Below are 19,453 nucleotides of genomic sequence, written 5' to 3' on the forward strand. Positions count from 1 at the left end.
GTCTCAAACAAGAGACTTTTGGAAAAGGAAACAAAGAAAGTCGAATTGATGAGTCATCCGTCATACTGCTCTGATTTGACACCCAATGACTTTTTATTCCCACACATCAAAAATAAATTAAGAGGTAACGTTTTTCGACGCTTCAAGAAGTTGTTGCATTCAAAATGCATAATTTGGAGGTACCTCAATCGTCGGAACGGAAAAAGTGCTTCGAAAATTGGTTCAAACGAATGCAAAAGTATGTAGACTTTTATGGAGAATATTTTGAAAAACTATAAAGCCATATACGATGATCCATTTCTTTTTTGTGGTCTATTCCCGAAATATAAAAGGTAACCCTCATATGGTACGTATCCGGAAACATTTATACAACGTTAAAAAATTAACAAAAAGTTACGATTCATTAGTTACAAAGAACAGCTGAAGAGGATCAATCAAATATTTCACTCATGGAAAACATATTACTCGAGTTTATTACGTACAGTCAAAGCTCCTTATTCGCGGGGGCTACGTTCCGAAAATGTACCGCGAATATGGAATCTACGAATATGGGGTGGCATTTTGTATGGAAATATAGGGGACATGTTCCAATGTTGCAAAATAACAAAAAACTATAATAAACCCTCAAAACATCCGTCGGTGGGCATTCCCGTCGGGTTCTGTCTCTCTCCCACAACGAAAATTTGCATTTTTAGCCGCGGATCCCCCAGAAAAGTGAAATTTCATTCGGAAGACATTAAGAAATCTCCTTCAAAATATGCCAAACGGATAAAGGAAGAGCGACGGGACCTTTCGGTCCCCTCCGCTCGCCGCTGCGCGGCTCGTAAAGATAGCCTTAGTGTTAATTTAAAGAACTTTGTGATTTTTTCTTGTTTTGCAGCTAATAAAAGGGCTTTTCACTCAGATTTTTTTAAGTTTAACGTCACATTTATCAAAGGCACGTGTAAGCGAGCGGCGAATTTTGGCAAATGACTTTCGGCTTCACAACACTAAGACTAAGAAACTTGTTTGTTTATAAACATTTTGATACCTATTTGTTTATTTTGACAAATAAATACACATTATTCTAAAAATTCAATACGTATACGTTAGTTTTGGATCCGCAAATACAGAATTTTTTTACCCGTGAATACGGATAGTGGTCACAATTTTTTGGTCCGCGAATATGGATATCGTGAATACGGGAACCCCAAATAAGGAGCTTTGACTGTACAGTAGAACTTCGATTATGCGGGCCAGCCGGGACAGAACCGTTGCCGGATAATCGCAAACATTGCAGCGCACGAAGAATCCGCCGCACGGATCGGGGTTCTACTGTATTTCAAAAATAGCCTAAAATTTTTGACACAGAACCCACCATTACAGTTTGAAAAACCATTTTAGTTTATTCGTATATTACCCGAAGAGTGAATAAATTTAACAGAACAGTTTTTTTTAACACGGCATGTCACGAGAATCAAAAATTAAAAAAAATTCAATATAGTGATGAGTGGGAGTAAACAGAGCGTAAGTGCTGGTACATTGTTTTTTAACCTTGATTTTTTATAATCAATGAAAAAAAAAGTTTGTCAATGGTAACGAAAACAGCAGATAAATAAAATAACGACTCACCAAGAAATCAGTACTAAAAAGAGACGTTTCCTATCTCTTGTAGCGCTCCCTGTTGGCCCGCTCCATGTCGATCCACTCGGGATCGTTGGGGTCCTCGTCCCCATCGCCGATCGCCGACTCGGTAGACTCGCTATCCGGCGAATCCATCTTCCTGTCCAGATAACCCGAGTTGCCCTCGCAGTCCGACGAATCCTGCGCCCTGCTGTTGGTTTTGAACTGGTGGTTCTCCGGCATGTGCTTCAGCATTTTCTCGTAGGTCTCCTCGTTGATGGGGAAGGTGCGCCTGTCGTACGGCGTCACCTCCACCTCCTCCGGGGTGTTGCAGACCGTCTCCTCCTTAGGCTCCTTGTCCTTGGCGAAGCGGGACTGGGAGATGGTCCGTTTCCTCATCACCGCTATCGAAGGTAGGGGACCCGAGTCCTCCATCTGGATGGAGAGGGGTGTGGCGGGCGGCGACGTCATGGGCGAGTTGGTGTTCTCCTGCTGGTCGATGTTGTGGGGGGACATGGGATCGGGGGTGTTGGCGCCGCTGGACTCGGCGCGGCTGTCGGTGCGTTTCTGGGAGCGGGCGCGGCCGTAGCCTATCGGGAGCTTCAGGTAGCTGAGGAATCTCTTCTTCTCGTCGTACTCGCACCTCTCGTGCCGGTCGATCACAGCCGCTTCCGAGAGGTCTTCAAACTAGAAAGAAACCATTCAATGGAGAAAAATTCGTTTCCGATTCACATTAGAATCAAATTTGTGACAGGATTCTGATACAATAAAAATCGGCGGGTCTTATATTTTCGGTGGAGAAACGCAAAAACGCATTTAAAATATTCGTTTCAGGAAAAATTAGACAATAAAAACATTGCCTTTCAATAACTTGATTCATTTTCTGGGTTAAATTACTTGTTTATTTATTAATTATTAATATTTTTAAAACATTCCAAATGTTTTTCGATATTTGAATTTCTGGTAAAATTTCCTGGTGTTTACAAAGTTGGGGAAGATTTTTTAATAGATGAAAAGGGTAAAAATAATCAATTTCAATAATAAAAATTGTTGACTGCAAAACGGAGCTCGAAATTAATAATCAGACCAAAATCATTAAAACTTATTGAGAACTTCTGGAATCGGACCCGGCTTACATACTACACAAAAACAAGTGAACAGCTGTGGCCTTAAATGGTGTGTCGTCCACTGTTTTCTTCCGCTTTTTGTAATAAACAGAATTACAGTTAAATTTTAAGTAATTATCACTTTTACGAAAACCAAAAGTGCAAGTTCACTGAAAATCTTCATGTGCAGAGGGAAAACTAGGAGTCGAGTCAGCAGTTCCAAACAAGTTTTCATCGTATCAACTTCGTAAGTCAGTAAGCATCAAAAAAATATTATTTGTACAAATTGTTTCTGCCAATCGAGTCTTTGCACTACGACTGAAAAACGGTCTCTGCCTCTTAAACAAACGAAGATGACACGATGTTCTCAGCGTTTAATTTTTCTTAAAAGTCGGGACCATACAATTCGAAATGAATCGAGCTTTTGAAACTTATGTGGAACAGCAATTTATTACAAATTTCTCATATACTTACATCGCTGTCTTGACTAGAATCTTTGCCGTTCCCGTTGTTGTTCTTTGAATCAGATTTGTTATCAAAATCTGATTCGGCAATTCTCCACCTGAAAAAGACAACAATTAATAATTTATCAACTTAAGACTGAAAAGGGCACAACCGCTACCACCCATACTACAAAGCCTCACATCTAACGCTTATTTGGCGGCAATCGCCGACTTGACCTTTCGCATTATGCCTACGGCACTCCTCACCGTTTGGTAAACATTTTTTGAAACGTAGTGTGTACCTTATTATTTAAACACCCTGTATGTAAAAGTTTGATGTTTTCCATTAATAGGGGCTCTATAGCAGATAAGCGACGAGCAATATATTTTTTATTATATTACAAAGTTCATCTAAATATGAATTAATACACAAATAACAGACTTTCCCCCATTTTAACTCAGATTTTCTATAAAATGAAACTCAAATTAATTTTTGGTGTGAAGTAATTAGTAATTTACGATACCACTTGTTCAAAAGCGGCAAATTACAAATTTCTTTATGACAAAAAATAGTTTGTTTCAATCAATCCATTTTATACAAAATCTGTGTCAGAATGGAGGAAAGTCTGTTATTTGTGCAATAATTCACATTTAAACAACCTGTGTAATAAAATCTATAAAAATGTATTATGGGTTGCGTATTTGTTACAGAGCCTTTTAAAAAAAAAGGCCAAACCATGGACCTTTGCCTTCTGTCGCGAGCTTACAAACGGCCGCTCCGGCGGGTGGAGCCTGTACGGGTTATTTGAAACTTTGGGTCTCCACAGGTGTAAACGTAAAATTTAAAATGTTCAAATTACATTTTATTACGTTCCGCAGTCGAAACGCACCGAAAAAAAGCCAAAGGGCAAAGTTCGTTTTGACGTCTTCACTGACGTTTGTCCCCATCTTTGTCTAAACGTCAGATGCACTATTCTTCTCGCACTGCAAAAAAAGCCGATTTTCGGTGAGGACTATTTTCAATGACGGAATTTCTGCAAGCAACAATGCTGACCTGCCTTCCTTTCTAACCTATCATTAAATAATATTTTGTGGCAAAATAGGTAATAAATTAAGTAAAAGAGAAACTAATATCCGACAAAACTTTGTTTTTAACCATTTTTAATTATTTAATTTATTTTAATATTTCCACAAATCGTAACATTACGCATCATTAACATTTTTCAACTATTATACTTTTGGTGACAAAAATAGAAGTTTTTAATTACATTTCATGCTATGACGAACAAAAAGTACTCGTTACTGAGAAATATTTTCAATATACAGGGTGATTCAAAATTTTGTAAAAAGAATTTACGGGCGTATTTTCGAGATCAAAATAAGACTTTATTTTTACACGTGGGTCCACGAATGCTTAGTTTTCAATATACAGTGTTAGTTTTTTTTTTTTTAATTTTTTACAAACAGATTTAACCATATAATTAGAATCCCCCCTCTCCAATGTAGATTTTTTAAAATTTTATAATTTGTTATATTTTAAAATGTTTGTTAAAAAATAAAAAATATATTTTTTAGTGGTTTGTATATGCCTGTTGCCCTTTTAAAAGGACGGAACTTTTCAAGAAAACCAATGTGCAAGAATTTTTTTAAAGATTTTTTTATGTAATAGAGAACCTAAAATTAAACATATTTAGTTTTTATTTTAATTTTCGAAAAAAAAATAATTCAGGCATATCTGGGTTAAAAAAGGTTGTGGCACTCTCGCACGAACGCCACTGGTGCAAGTAGAAATATTCGGATTACTCCAAAAAAAGCACATTTATCCGTCCGTCATTTTTCAAATTTCGAGTCATATGTTTAAAAACTGAAATAATTAATAAAAATAAACAAAAAATTAAAATTTAAACACTTGGAAACGAAAGTATTTCACACTTATTTACAAACACCCTGTAGATGCAAGTTTCATGAGAAGCATTGTTCAAATTGTGCTTAATATGATTCTTACCAAATCAGTTTTATTTTTTTTTAAGGTCAATGGTTTCTGTAGACTATTGGAAAGGTGTATTCTAAATTAATTTTAACCATAATTTATTTATTTCTTCAATATTCACAATGTAATAACTCAGATCGATAAAGCCTTTCTATTCACCTGATCTCAATCCAACAGAATGATGCCTGGAAAAATCAAATCGACTGGAAAAGTTCCGTTGAAGGGACAAAAAGAAACGTTTGAATTAGAAAATAAAATAATATCCGTTTTTCTTCACTATTTGCACAGCAACGATATATCGAAGAACAAGAAGGCCCCAGTAAAGAGCAAAATCAAGAACAAAAACACGCGTTCGCGCCGACAACAAAACTAAAATGGTTCCACTTACTTGGGCGTCAAAATTTCCTTGTACTGGAGCTTCTCCACACGCGTCGATGCCGCCACGCTGTACGGTATGACGATGTTGTCTATGTCGTACGACTGTATCCGATTCCTGCTGCGGTTGTAGCCCGAGATGGACTGCATCTGAAGCAGGGGCGACGAGCTGGGGGAGTCCAACGATCTCGTGCCGGCGTTGCTGTTGTTGCCGATGGACTCCACCTCCTCGTCGGCGCCGTCCGCGGACAGGGAGTTCGACTGGCCGGCGCCGTCCTTGGCGGAGTGACGCTTCCTGTGCAGCCGGTTGAGCGAGTGCCTACCCGCCTTCCTGCCGCGGATCTTGTTCTTGATTTCTGCACAGAGATAAACGGGTATAATTAACTAGAATCGCGCAAGGGGGCATTTTGTGAATTTTTTTTCAAGCACGCTTCACATTTTTATTTGCGATATGTTGAGAGCATTTTTCAACAGCACACAAAAAAAAATAATAAAAACCGTCCTTACTTGCAGATAAGGCAGACATGGTACTAGGTTTTAAGAGACGTCCGTATTTTCGGTGTTCCAGCTTCTTCGTCCTGTGCTCCAACGACTTGTGTTCCAGTCTCTCCGGCTTCGACAGGATCTTCAACGTTTTCATTCTTGTACTCCGCTGCTGCCATTCCGACATCTTCATTATGGCTTCGAGGTGAATGTTTTGAGAAGTATCTGTAAAGCAAAAGGTCGCGGTTACGATCACCGTCAAAATTACAACGGTAAGACGTTGGTAGAAAAATACAGCGTAGTTTAAGGTCTGATAAATAATATCGGGATTGCAGATATACAAAGTTTGCAACTGGAACATAGGCTTAAGAAGATTTTATCAAAAAAAAAGTTACAAAAATCAAATTACAAATATTTCTCAAAAAAAATGTGTCGCTATAACACCCAAATAGTCTCAAATTGAGTTACTTCAGTTTCCATAGCCTTAGGTTTTTTTTTAACGAATTACGTTGTTCAAAGTAGATAAAACATTTAAAAATATCGCAAAATATCTCGAGCACTATCAGTGCATACTTACTTCAATTTTTTTTATGTTTTTGATTGAGTGGGTAATTTACACTTATACCACAAGTGCTTAAATTTTCAGAAATATTTTCTGTCACAAATACTTTTTTTTTTGCAATTTTCCTGGTTTCGAAAGTATTTCCTAGATTAATTTAAGCAAATGTGATATCCGGTATGTTCGAAAATTTCGCACCAAAATTGTGCATAAAATTTAAAATCAAACCTGAGATACTGAAATCGAATTATTGCAATTAAAATTGTAAAGAAATTGTTGATTCGTAATATTTTTACGTCAAATGCCTTACAATTAGACAGGTTAGATAATTTTTTATTCAATGGTAATGAAATATTGTAGACTTGTTAAGAGGACATTGAAGAATGTATACAATTTTTTTTTTCTTTATTTTCATACAAAATAGCGGATATGAATCCATTATGTTGATCCTGGACGTCGTTATTTTGATTGATAAAAGCCAAGACCCCAGGGAAAAAAATATGCAAAAAAACAGTTACAATTAATGGCTAAACTTAAAAAAATTAAAACAAAATAAAAATTTTGTTGTTTGGCAGGTTTTTTGAAAAAATTAACAATTTTTGTTAATTTTTGCAATAATTATTTAGTTTTCCAATATAAATTCCAAATTTTTTGTTTGTTTAACTCGAAGCTGATGTCATAAAGAAGAAATCCTGCAAGTTTCAGCTAAATCGGTCAAATTGTTTTTAACTTATCATCAACACGAACTTCAAAAATGCTGTTTTGAGAAAAAGTTGTGTTTATGTCGAGCGACAGAGCTATAATACTAACTACCATTATACATGAATTTCAGTATCGATAAGTGCGCTCACTCTGTAGGTGTATACCGGCGCTTGTAAATAAATCCGTCCCTAGTACTTCAAAACAAGGCACAATAGACAAAAGGTCTCCGAGTCAACAGCGCCGAAGTACATGTTACGCTCTGCTCTCTCTTTGGAAAAGAATGAAAATAAATAGGTCTTCAAATTTCATTTTAAAACTTTACATGCGTATTCTACGATAGATTTACTATATTTTAAAGGAAAAAGAAAAAATCAAATTTTTTGACCATCTAATTGTATGTCCCTCCCTTAAACAGGTAAATACTAATCCGGGTGTTTTTTTTCCTTCACATAAACATGAGTTACGTAAAAATCAATTAACTACTTTAAATAGACAATAAACGGACAATTTTACTAAAGAAAATCAAAGAATTTGTTATTATGAAGTAAAATATGAAACATGTCAAAATCCTGATAAAATAAGTGAGACAAAACTTGAAATTAATGCAACAAAATTTGGTCACAGATCCTTAAGACAAATTTAGGTAACCCATATTTTTTATTTTTACCAAGTGGGCCCCTCTTTCAGAGTTACAGCCCCCTGAAATCCGCCCCAAAGAATAGTCTTTTATATATCTCAGAACCCTGTTGTATGGGAATCACTAAATTTGATACATAGGGGTTTTATGACACGTGGAATCTGATAGTGTTACGCTTTTTGGCGGGGAACCCCCTTAAGACACTTTTTCGTAGGTGCCCTTTTCTTTGGAACCAAAAACATTTGGTCGCATATTTGAATTTCTTAAAAATTACTAGTTCCCTAGAAAACCATTGCATTTAGAAACATTTTTGTCCCTTGATATTTTTTTCGTAAACACAATGTTTTTGAGAAAAATGGAGAATCACGATAAGCATTCGATCACATTTTGACATTTTTCTCGAAAATATTGAGTTTTACGAAAAAAGTATCAAGGGACAAAAAAGTTTCTAAATGCAATGGTTTTCTAGGAGACTAATCCTTTTTAAGAAATTTAAATATGCGACCAAATTTTTTTTTGCTCCAAAGACAAGAGGACCTACGAAAAATTGTCTTAATGGGATTCTTCCCCGCCAAAAAAGCGTAGCATTATCAGATTCCACGTGTGATGAAACCCCTGTATACCAAATTTAGTGATTCTCGTACAACGGAATTCTGATATAAAAAAAAGACTATTCTTAGGGGTGGATTTCAGGGGGCTGCAACTCCGAAAGAGGGGCCCACTTAGCAAAAATAAACAATACGGGTCCCCTAAATTTGTCTTAAGAATCTGTGACCAAATTTTGTTGCATTAATTTCAGAACACCCTGTATATACCTGCTTCCACACATGTTTACATTTGGGCCATCTGGTTATTTTCTGTCGGTTTCATAAAGGTACATCCACCACACAGCTTAACAAAATGTAAATCATTTCAAACCAGATGCTCATCTATGACAACTATATTAAATGCCATTTTTCAATTTTGAAAGGAAAAATAAAACAAAAATAGTAATAAATTTGTAACAAACCGTGAAAAATAGTTTTTGATTAGAAAAACTTTTTTCTGATTTTCCAAATACTGTTCCATTTTATAGTGTCCTGAATGGTCCATACCAATACTCACGATGAATAAAAACATTTACATGCTATACTAATTTTAGTTAGTTGTTGAAATTGTTTCAGTGACATTGAGACGTGTAAATCATCAATAAATATTGTCAAAATTAGCAAAAATTTAAAGAAACATAAACAAATACCAATCTGAAGAAAATTTTAAGTATTTTAAATAATACTTAAATATTCCCAAATTGCTACATAAATGAATACATTTTAAATTATTTTAATGTAAAAATACAAGAGCTTGATAATAAAAAAAATTAAAAATTTAAATATCAACTCCAGTATATACAGTAGTACTCCCATATATTCATGGCTATTTGCGTTACATTATTCAAGTGCCTGGCACTGACATTGATTTTATCTCTAATTTTATTTGTGTGAAGTAACATTATCTTGCTTCAAATTTATATTATTACTGGATTTAATAAAAAACTCCTATGTTCACTTTTCTTTCGAAAAATTTTCCATATTTACGAGTAAAACACTTGTGAATCTCGACTCTGTACATTATGACCAACAGGTATGGTTAAAATCATAAATAAAACGACTCCTAGTACGCACAGTAATCATTTTATCATCATCATATGATTGTGAGGAGGTTTGCAGAAAAACAAGTAATTTATGCAACAAGGCATAAAGCGATACTTTATCGGATGAGTCCGGATATATCACACCAGTTCGATAAACACTTTACTGCTGTGTCGCATACAACATGTCTTTTTACCATTATTTTTCATTAATTAAACAAATCATTAACACGTGTCAAATATTTGTACATGTTTGATGCAAACGCATGGACTCTGACACTACTTTAAAGATTATTTTACGTAGCAATTAACTTATTTGAAATTTGAAAAAATCTATATTTTATGACAATTCTAAACAATTTACATCTTATTCTTTGAATATATTATATGCCATAACTTGAACACTGTGAGTTAGTTAAAATATTTAAAGTTTTTTATGTAGATTTACCTGACCATCAAGATTTTAAAACCATATAGCTATTTTATTTACTGAAAATTCACAAACTTGATAGGGACGTTCCTGAGGTAAAAAGAAGTAAAAGTCTTATATAAAGTTACAGACTTTCTTAGTCTTAATTGAAACTCGCTGACCTATCCCTGCTGTTCTCAGGCTAGGCTCTGTGGGAGCAGACCTGGGCCCTGTATAAGGCTACAGAAGTGCACTGTTAAGTGCGTAACTGGCAGCGACCAGGTACACAGGTAGGCTTGCCAGGTCTCCGGGGTACATCTCCGGGCTCCGGGTTAATATGTCATTTCCGGGTTAAGACGTCCTACCCCCGAAATTTATTTTCCTGACAGATCTGATTGTTTTATTTTTACACATCAATTTGGCTGCTGTAGACCTTTTTTTTTTTTGACATCAATTTCTCCGGGTCTGTCATGAAATAGATCTGGCAACCCTATACACAGGTCATGGCATAGAAACTCGAAAAACCATCAGACTATAAGTAACAGCACGAGCCATAAAAGCCATAAAACCGAATAGTCTTAGTAAATTAAATGCTTAAAGAATGTGAAATAACAAAAAATTTACAAAACCGTTTTTTCACAATTTGCAGAAAATTTAAAAAAATACAAAATATGTTTTTGGTCACAAATTACTTTTTGGAAAAAACTGAAATGAGCACAGCTTTTAGTATTCAAATCACCTCCTACTTAGGGGTTGAAAAAATGCCAAAAATGAAGAATTTGAATATTACCAATTGATATAAAAACTATTAGCATGTGAATTATCTTAATACATATATTTTTTTTGGAATTTTTACAATTGTTTCTGATATTGTCTATTTTTGGGGATGATTCCACCCTCTGAGCGCGCTTAAGGGTGGATTTTCTAATTCAATATGCTTATTATCATGAGAATAAATCTTTCTTTGTATCAAGAATAATTCAATAAAAAAATGCACATGCTAATAGTTTTTATATATTTATGGGTAATACTCAATTCTTCAATTTGGGCGTCTTTTCAACCCCTAAATAGGAGTGATTTTTGAAAATTTTCAAAAAACTAAAAGCTATGCTCATCTTAATTTTTTACAAGTAATTTGAAACCAAAAACATATTTTTATCTATGTTCCTCAGTTTTTTGCGAATTGTGAAAAACGGGTGATTTTTCGGTCACTCTTTAAAATATTATAATTCTGTTTGCATCAGAATTTGTCATCAAAACCATTTCTTTGCTCCACCTATGTTTAAAAAAAATAGAGGCAATTCGTTAATTTTATATAAAGAGCTAATAACACTTTTTTCAATTCTTCGAGCGTTTGTGTCAGAATTTACCGTAAACGAATAGAGAAAAGTAAAAACTATGTACAGTGAAATTCTCCTTCGCGGACACTCCTCTTACACGGACACCTCCCTTGGACAGACAGTTTCTCGTGGTTCCAAACGAGAAACTCATATAATTTGCATTGTGTTAACTCCCTCTTAGACAGACATTCTCTTGAACGGACGCGGACACAAGAAAATATTCTTTTAAACGCACAAAAAACAAAATAAAATGAAACAGTTAAAAATTGCTTCAGTAAAACAGGATTTAACCGTGAAAATATGCAAAGTGAAGATCAGTTAACTGAGGATGTTACATGTGATCCAAAAATAAGAATTTGTTGATAATGAAAACCGATTTTTTGAACCTAGATGAAAATTTGTATGTTGAAGATCCAGATTCAGGATTAGAAATTGGAAATCCAGTTGAAATACAAGAATTTTCTGAAGATTCTGATGTCGATGAGGTTCCAGTACCAACAGAGGCTATACCTGAAGCTATTATCCTAACCAATCAGCTTAAACATTTTGCTGAATATTACGGAAATACAGAGTTTCCATCCAAATTAGAAATATGATTCCTAGATGCCATTTTAAAGAAAAAAAAAAGAAGGCAGACAACAATATATGAATTTTTGGGTCATTAAAGTGAGATTTCATTTCATGGTAAACATACATTCCATGCTTATTCCTCAATTCTTTGTTAAAACAACACAAATACAGAGAAAAAATATTCCTGCAAGATTCTCAAAATTTAAACAAAAAAAAAATTAACATTTTTATGGACACTTCTATTAGTTTTTTAATAATTTTTTTCAACGAAAAGTATTTTTTCTTAAGACCTTTGCAGTTTTAGAAATAAATCTGATAAGAATCAAGCTGTTTACACAACCAACTCCTATGTGTTTAGGTATCGCTGAATACATTGAACTTTGATAAAAAACACATAAAACTTTAGTTACAATAAAGCAACAAAATTAATATTTACTGTTTTTACTGTTCCATACACAATTTGGTGACTACCTATTTAACTCCAACATTGAAAAATTAAAGGTGATAAAAATGTATTTACCTTCGGGCAATGAAAAAACCGGATGGAAGCAAGGATCCAGCAGTGCGACCCTCTCCGACTTGCTGAGGGTGTCGGGCGGGTCCCTGGGGTGGGTGGGATCCGTCCGTCCGGTGCAAAGGGCGCACGGCACACTCAATGGAACACACCCGCACCGAATCGTGCTCGGCCTCGCGGCCTTTTTCGACACCGCATGCAGACCCGAGATCTGCAGCAACTTCCTCTTTCTAAAGTTCACTAAAGGTCTAGTTCTTGAACATTGGTACTGGTACTCTGAAAAGGCGCCGTTGCCGGCGGGGTTATCCATCACCTTCGCGGACAGCGGCGAGCTGCCGGGGAGCTGTCCGCGGTAGCCGTTGACGGTGGTGGGCGACGAGGGGACGGTCGTCGACGGCGGGCTGGTGCCCCCCAGCTGGATGGAGCCCTTGCTCGACCGGATCTGCTTGTGGAGGTCCGTGTGCTGTCGGATGCGGTACTCCAGGTCCGCTATCTGCGCCTGCAGCCACGTCCATCTCGCGGCGATGGCTGCTCGCTCGGTCGAGTATTTCCAAAGGGCCCGTTTTTGTCTGCAACAACAACGGGGGTTAGTCGATAAGAAAATTATTGATGCTCTTCATAAATCGAAAATTTGCTAGTGGATGAACATTTATTTTTGTTAATATCAGAAGTGGGAATAGTCAAAACATAAACTGAAATTTTCTAGTTATTGCCTTTTCCAAATATAATTCAAAAAGTGGTAATTGATTTTGAAGATAGCAATAAAATTAAAAAGCATTTATTTTCTGAAATATTCCAAATATTTGACGTATATTTGCCAAGTTGTCGTACAAATAAGTTAACAGGGGGAGATGTTAAAAGCATTTGATTATTCCTTTTAATTCTTAGTTTGTATCTCTACAAAAAACAAGAGGCAGTAAGTTCTGAAGTTTATTTTATGCAGTCGAATCTGGGTTTCGAGAAAAAAAATTCAGTACCGTAAAATTTGACCGAGTTGTGCGATTTCAATTATTATTTTTTTAAAATGGAACTCTCTTAGGTACTTATCGAATGATACCCAGATTACAAATCCATGGCATGCTGATTTTTTAAATCGGTTTTCGAAAAATGAATTTTGTGATTTTTTATCGACAATTTCCTGTCAAATCTGCAGGATTGTAAACGGCTTCTGCGTGACTGCGAACGTTTTCCCGCAAAAGTATACAGGTCATATTTCATTTGGTCTATGAATGTCGGACGAATACTGACAGATGGACCCTTGAAGTTTTGAATAAATTGTAAAACTATTCGTTCCACAAAAAAAAAATAATCGAACATTTTGTTGAAAAAAAGATGATAAACACAACGTAATATGTCAAAAGTTCTAAAATAGCTTTAAAAAATAAAANAGTTACAAATCGAATGAATCATGTTTATTATGGTAAAAATCGAAAAAATCGCAAAAGTGGGGTTAAAAAACAATACTTTTTAGGGAATTTTTTTTGAAGTCTTTAAATTGGGTATAGAACCTTCATACTTGGCTCAAGAAAACTTCATATTATGTAAAATCATCACACCAAATTTCTTCAAAATCGGTTCGATAGATTTTGCAATCCGGATTTTGAAAAAAAAATTTGCAAATTTTCAACATTTTGCAGATACTTGAAAATTTAATCACATATAGAAGGGCTCTCAAGCTTTCAAACGCTTTTTGAAAAATTCGAATCCGTCAATTAGGAGAGCTCTGGCTCTTGTTTAAACATTGGTCGAATTTTTGTACTTATAAACAATTAGAATAACTGAATATTCAACCAAATCAAATTTTTTAGGTTTTAAAAGTTCTTGGAGACGCTTCTTTAAAAAAAGAACAGATCGATTGGTCTATTAATTACGTAATTATAGCCGATCAGAGTTAACCGTCATTTACACCAAATGTACTGTGACATCCGGGCTAATCGCAAAATCTATAGAACCGATTTTGATGAAATTTCGTGCGATGATTCTACATAACATGAAGTTTTCTTGAGCCAAGTTTGAAGGTCCTATACCCAACTTAAAGACCCCAAAAAAATTCCCTAAAAAGTAATGTTTTAAACCCCATTTTTGGCAATTTTTTCGATTTTTACAATAATAATGATTCATTCGATTTGTAACTAGTCATATTTTGTAAAAAATTTAATTACAAACATTATTTTCCTTTTCCATTTTCGCCTAAAATCAACTTTTGGAGATACATAATTAAATAGGAAGGAAAATATGATATTTTTCGAATTTTTTTAACATATGTGCCGCTAAAAGTTAAGCCCACGTTTTTTTTATGCGCATAAAAATTTTTTAATTTCTAGTGATATTTGAAAGCCAAAAAGCCAAAAATCTCCGTGGATATACGATTCACCCAAACCAAAACAGATACCGCCTAGTCTATCAGCGAATGATAAGCAGATTACGAATCCATGGCATGCTGATTTTTTTTAACCGGTTTTGCGAAAAATTAATTTAGTGATTTTGCAGGATTATGAACGGCTTCTGCGTTACTGCGAACGATTTCCCGCAAAAGTATACAGGTCAATATATTTCATTTGGTCTATGAATGACGGACGAATACTGACAGATGGACCCGTGAAGTTTTGAATAAATTGTAAAACTATTCGTTCCACAAAAAAAAAAAATAATCGAACATTTTGTTGAAAAAAAGATGTTAAACACAACGTAATATGTCAAAAGTTCTAAAATAGNGCGCGTGGATGAACATTTATTTTTGTTAATATCAGAAGTGGGAATCGTCAAAACATAAACTGAAATTTTCTAGTTATTGCCTTTTCCAAATATAATTCAAAAAGTGGTAATTGATTTTGAAGATAGCAATAAAATTAAAAAGCATTTATTTTCTGAAATATTCCAAATATTTGACGTATATTTGCCAAGTTGTCGTACAAATAAGTTAACAGGGGGAGATGTTAAAAGCATTTGATTATTCCTTTTAATTCTTAGTTTGTATCTCTACAAAAAACAAGAGGCAGTAAGTTCTGAAGTTTATTTTATGCAGTCGAATCTGGGTTTCGAGAAAAAAAATTCAGTACCGTAAAATTTGACCGAGTTGTGCGATTTCAATTATTATTTTTTTAAAATGGAACTCTCTTAGGTACTTATCGAATGATACCCAGATTACAAATCCATGGCATGCTGATTTTTTAAATCGGTTTTCGAAAAATGAATTTTGTGATTTTTTATCGACAATTTCCTGTCAAATCTGCAGGATTGTAAACGGCTTCTGCGTGACTGCGAACGTTTTCCCGCAAAAGTATACAGGTCATATTTCATTTGGTCTATGAATGTCGGACGAATACTGACAGATGGACCCTTGAAGTTTTGAATAAATTGTAAAACTATTCGTTCCACAAAAAAAAAAAATAATCGAACATTTTGTTGAAAAAAAGATGTTAAACACAACGTAATATGTCAAAAGTTCTAAAATAGCTTTAAAAAATAAAAAAGCCGAACTTTTGACATATTACGTTGTATCGATCCGTTTCAAGTGATTCACAAATCTGTTTGTTAGATTTTCAGCGGTTTTGAGCCGGTTTTGAGACAATGTATTCCTTCTTGCAATCAAAAATTTAACGCTTAATTTTTCTTATCTTGTTTATATAAGTATTTCCTAATAAAGAAAACAAGGCTAAGTCTGTATATTATTTCACTGATATGAGACTCACAAACAGATTTACAAAATTTGGAAGTTATACCTTTTTTTTTTTCTAAAAAAGCAACAATAGGTTGTATGGTAAAATATAAACACTTTCGGCAAAATATCCTATTTCGGCTTAAAACTTTGAGGTTCGGTTCTGGTTTCGGTAATATCAAAGAACTTCTTCATTTCTAGTATCGCGTGAATGAGCTATAAATTTTATTCTTCACTCTTACAAATTCTCTAAAACTATTCAAATTCCAGACACTAACCCGCCTGGAAGGCAGTTTTTAATACATCTGAATTATCCACTTAATAGCGTTTCTCAAGAATTTGTATTTCGTCCTCCGCAACGAGACATAATTTATGTTAATTAAAAACTATTCAAAAAACTTGATAACAAATGATATTCCTTTGCGCGCTAGAAACACGCTACCACCTTTTCTTAAATAATATCGTATGCCTTTCATACGACCATATTCTATACACCTACATGAAACACACAATTTAGTAAAAAACGCTACAGCATGATTAGTTTCCGATAATTACGATTACTTGACAACAAATTTTTTTACATTTCATAAAAGTTGTATGCATAATGCATATCAGATACGAGAGATTACTTATCAGTTCAACATGTACGACTTTTGATCCAAGTTTATGCTCTTGATATTTACCGAAAGAAATACGTGACTCACCTAGTATAACTCTCAGTCATAAAGCTGCATCAACACGCTAATTATTAATTATGATTCATTTAAGTTTAAACACTAGTTTTTTCGTGAATACCATTTACTAAGTGGAGAATAATACAACTAGGTAATGCCGTGAGTCACTTGTGCAAAAAGAAATTATATAAATAGCATGCGAGGAATTTTATTTTGTCTCTTATCTAGTATTTGCGACATTTATTTTTGTTTATCCTTAGTATATGATAACAAAAATACCAGAAACTAGTCTAAGTTTTAGATTATCCGATTTCGAAACGTTTACAATTTTATTTCGGATTCTGAACATTTCATGCTAGCATATTTTTTTTTTATTTTAAATTGAGTTCCTTCTACATATTTTTAAACAAAGGTCATCCTGACACGCCTTGTTCATTATTTATGTTATGTTATTATATATAAATAATCAAGAACTATCTTGAACGTATGTTTAAAAATAAAGTTTCATACCATTTATTTATTGTTAACCAAAGTATTTCTATTTTGTGATTTGAATGTGTCAAAATAATAGCTGATTTTTCAATCACTGCTTAACATCCGATTTCAGTTTACCATCACTTTATTTTTTAATATTTAGTCAAGACGCAACAATACAAATTATTTTAACCACGAATGTATTCATATTTAATTTTATACTTTACTATTCATTCAAATTTCCATAAGAAAAGCGTGAATTAAGCTAATCTGTGATTAAACAACCAGAGCAGTTATTTTCCCAAAAACCTACAAAGTACGTGGACCCCCAGAAAACAGTCTTATTGAAATATTTATTACCTAGGTACATACTAAATATTACAGGCAAGTTTCGAGTTCACGTAGTTTTTAATGGTAGCATATAACCGGAATTAACCAGTTGGTCCACCTGTTTATGGTCCACAAAACTTCGCCTTGTCATCATCATCATCTATTGTGGAATCTTCATAGGCTCAGGTCTGAACTATATTCTGTTAATCCTATATATGCGGTGTAACATGCAAACTGCGTAAAAAACTGTAACCAGTGTAACCCATACAAAAATAAGGTAAACAGATCGAATAAAAACGATTTTCACAACGCGTACACCGAATTTCGTGCTTCAATAAACATACATTAGGTACAAAATACCTGGAGATAATGTAGTGAAATGTAAATTTTTAAAATAGTATTGTGATAAACCACCATTACGATTGTATTCCAAACACATGCAAGCAAACATCTGACTGACGAGATATGACGTAACTTCCGTAAAGATATAAATATTTCATCAACTGTTCATCGAAGAAAAACCTCAGTACTTTTACCAACAATCTATAAACACTTTAAATTTATCAAAACATTTAAGTAATACTTTCAATCAAAAAGAATAAGAGTTATCCCATGCTATAAACTTGTGCAATAGGTATAAGTTACAAGTCACTTATCCCGTTCTTGCACGTTCTTAATAATACAATACATACTTTAAATCAATACATTTCATTGTATCTAAATGGATAGGATAAGACCTCGGATAAGACCATTCAATTGGGTAGCAAGATTCCTCGATCGATCAAAATATTGTGGGGAAGAGTAAACAATATATGCAAAATCGAAAAACACAAGAATTTTGAGACATTATAAGTGTGGAATTTCTTGATAGCTCTTAAACGTATTCGGCAAAATGGTGGACATTGTGAACAATTATTATCTCTGTACTGTTTTTTCAATAAGTTTGCGCCTTAGTCTCCCTTGGCTGCACCACTGACTGGACAAATAAATATTTATACCTCGCGATAAATTGAAATTATAGCAGTGCGTTATAAAGCTTAATCAACTTTTTGTAAATGAGCTTAAAGAAAAAAAAAACATCTACCTATAGTTAAGAATATTTGGATACAAGAAAAGCTATAACATCGTTTATATTAATAACAAAGTATTACTTACAATTTCCTTTTTTTAATTCGTTAAATTTATCGATGTTGAAAGGCGGAAAATTATTATTTCCTTTCGCTACCCTTCAGTCTTTGTATTATTATGCGTAAGTGGCTTAAAAATATGCCACATAATTATTTTGATATTGATCAGGATTTATTTTTACAGCTTTCACGGCACTAAGGGTTGATTAATCCACCGCAAGAAGTGTTCAATTTGTACGAAATATAAACATCTCTCTTTTTCGTTTAGGAGCTCACACAAAAACGAATCTTACTGTTACAAATAGCTGTGCTGTTCCTTCAAACCATTGTATTGTTATTTAAATTTGACGAACCCGATTTACGTAAAGTAGGTCGAAAGATTAAACATCCTGTACAACGGCAAAGTCGCAAATATTTGAACTTCCCGGGGTTATCATTAAAGAGTTACAAACTGGTAATGTTTTCCTTAAATTCAACATTTAAAACACCTAAATACAATTACTAAGACACAATCCTTAAATATTAAGAAAAAGTTACTTAGTGAGATTTCTTTTATCCTCGATTTTATCTTAAGGTCGATTTGTTTGTGAAATACGTTTGCAACTTTCAGAAAAGTCGAATAAAAATAATTATGTTACAAAATAAGTTTGCCAGTCACTAATATAGTGACTAGTATTACATGACTGCTTATATATTTGTACCATTTTATTATCTACGAAAAATTTTCAATGAACTATGCACTCGTACATACTCTTGTCACTCAATATATTGGCTATACTCTCGATTTTACATTGTAATCAACAGCCGATCACAGAAGGTTAAGCAGGAAATAA

General features: G+C 34.1%; 1 protein-coding gene across 1 annotated transcript in view; it reads right to left on the reverse strand.

The window, feature by feature from the left end:
- The window catches only part of LOC108911486 (KAT8 regulatory NSL complex subunit 1), a 28,112-nt gene that overhangs the window by 4,382 nt on the left and 4,277 nt on the right, over nucleotides 1–19,453 (reverse strand). The window contains exons 2-6 of the mRNA XM_018716471.2: nucleotides 12,364–12,926; nucleotides 6,024–6,224; nucleotides 5,530–5,872; nucleotides 3,183–3,270; nucleotides 1,612–2,289 (exon numbers count right to left, since the gene is read on the reverse strand). Of these exons, the coding sequence (XP_018571987.1) occupies nucleotides 1,642–2,289; nucleotides 3,183–3,270; nucleotides 5,530–5,872; nucleotides 6,024–6,224; nucleotides 12,364–12,926 (1,843 nt within the window). The 3' untranslated portion in view covers nucleotides 1,612–1,641. The remainder of the gene's footprint in view (nucleotides 1–1,611; nucleotides 2,290–3,182; nucleotides 3,271–5,529; nucleotides 5,873–6,023; nucleotides 6,225–12,363; nucleotides 12,927–19,453) is intronic.

Source organism: Anoplophora glabripennis, unplaced genomic scaffold (genome assembly GCF_000390285.2).
Source record: "Anoplophora glabripennis isolate ALB-LARVAE unplaced genomic scaffold, Agla_2.0 scaffold1, whole genome shotgun sequence".
Lineage (NCBI taxonomy): Eukaryota > Metazoa > Arthropoda > Insecta > Coleoptera > Cerambycidae > Anoplophora > Anoplophora glabripennis.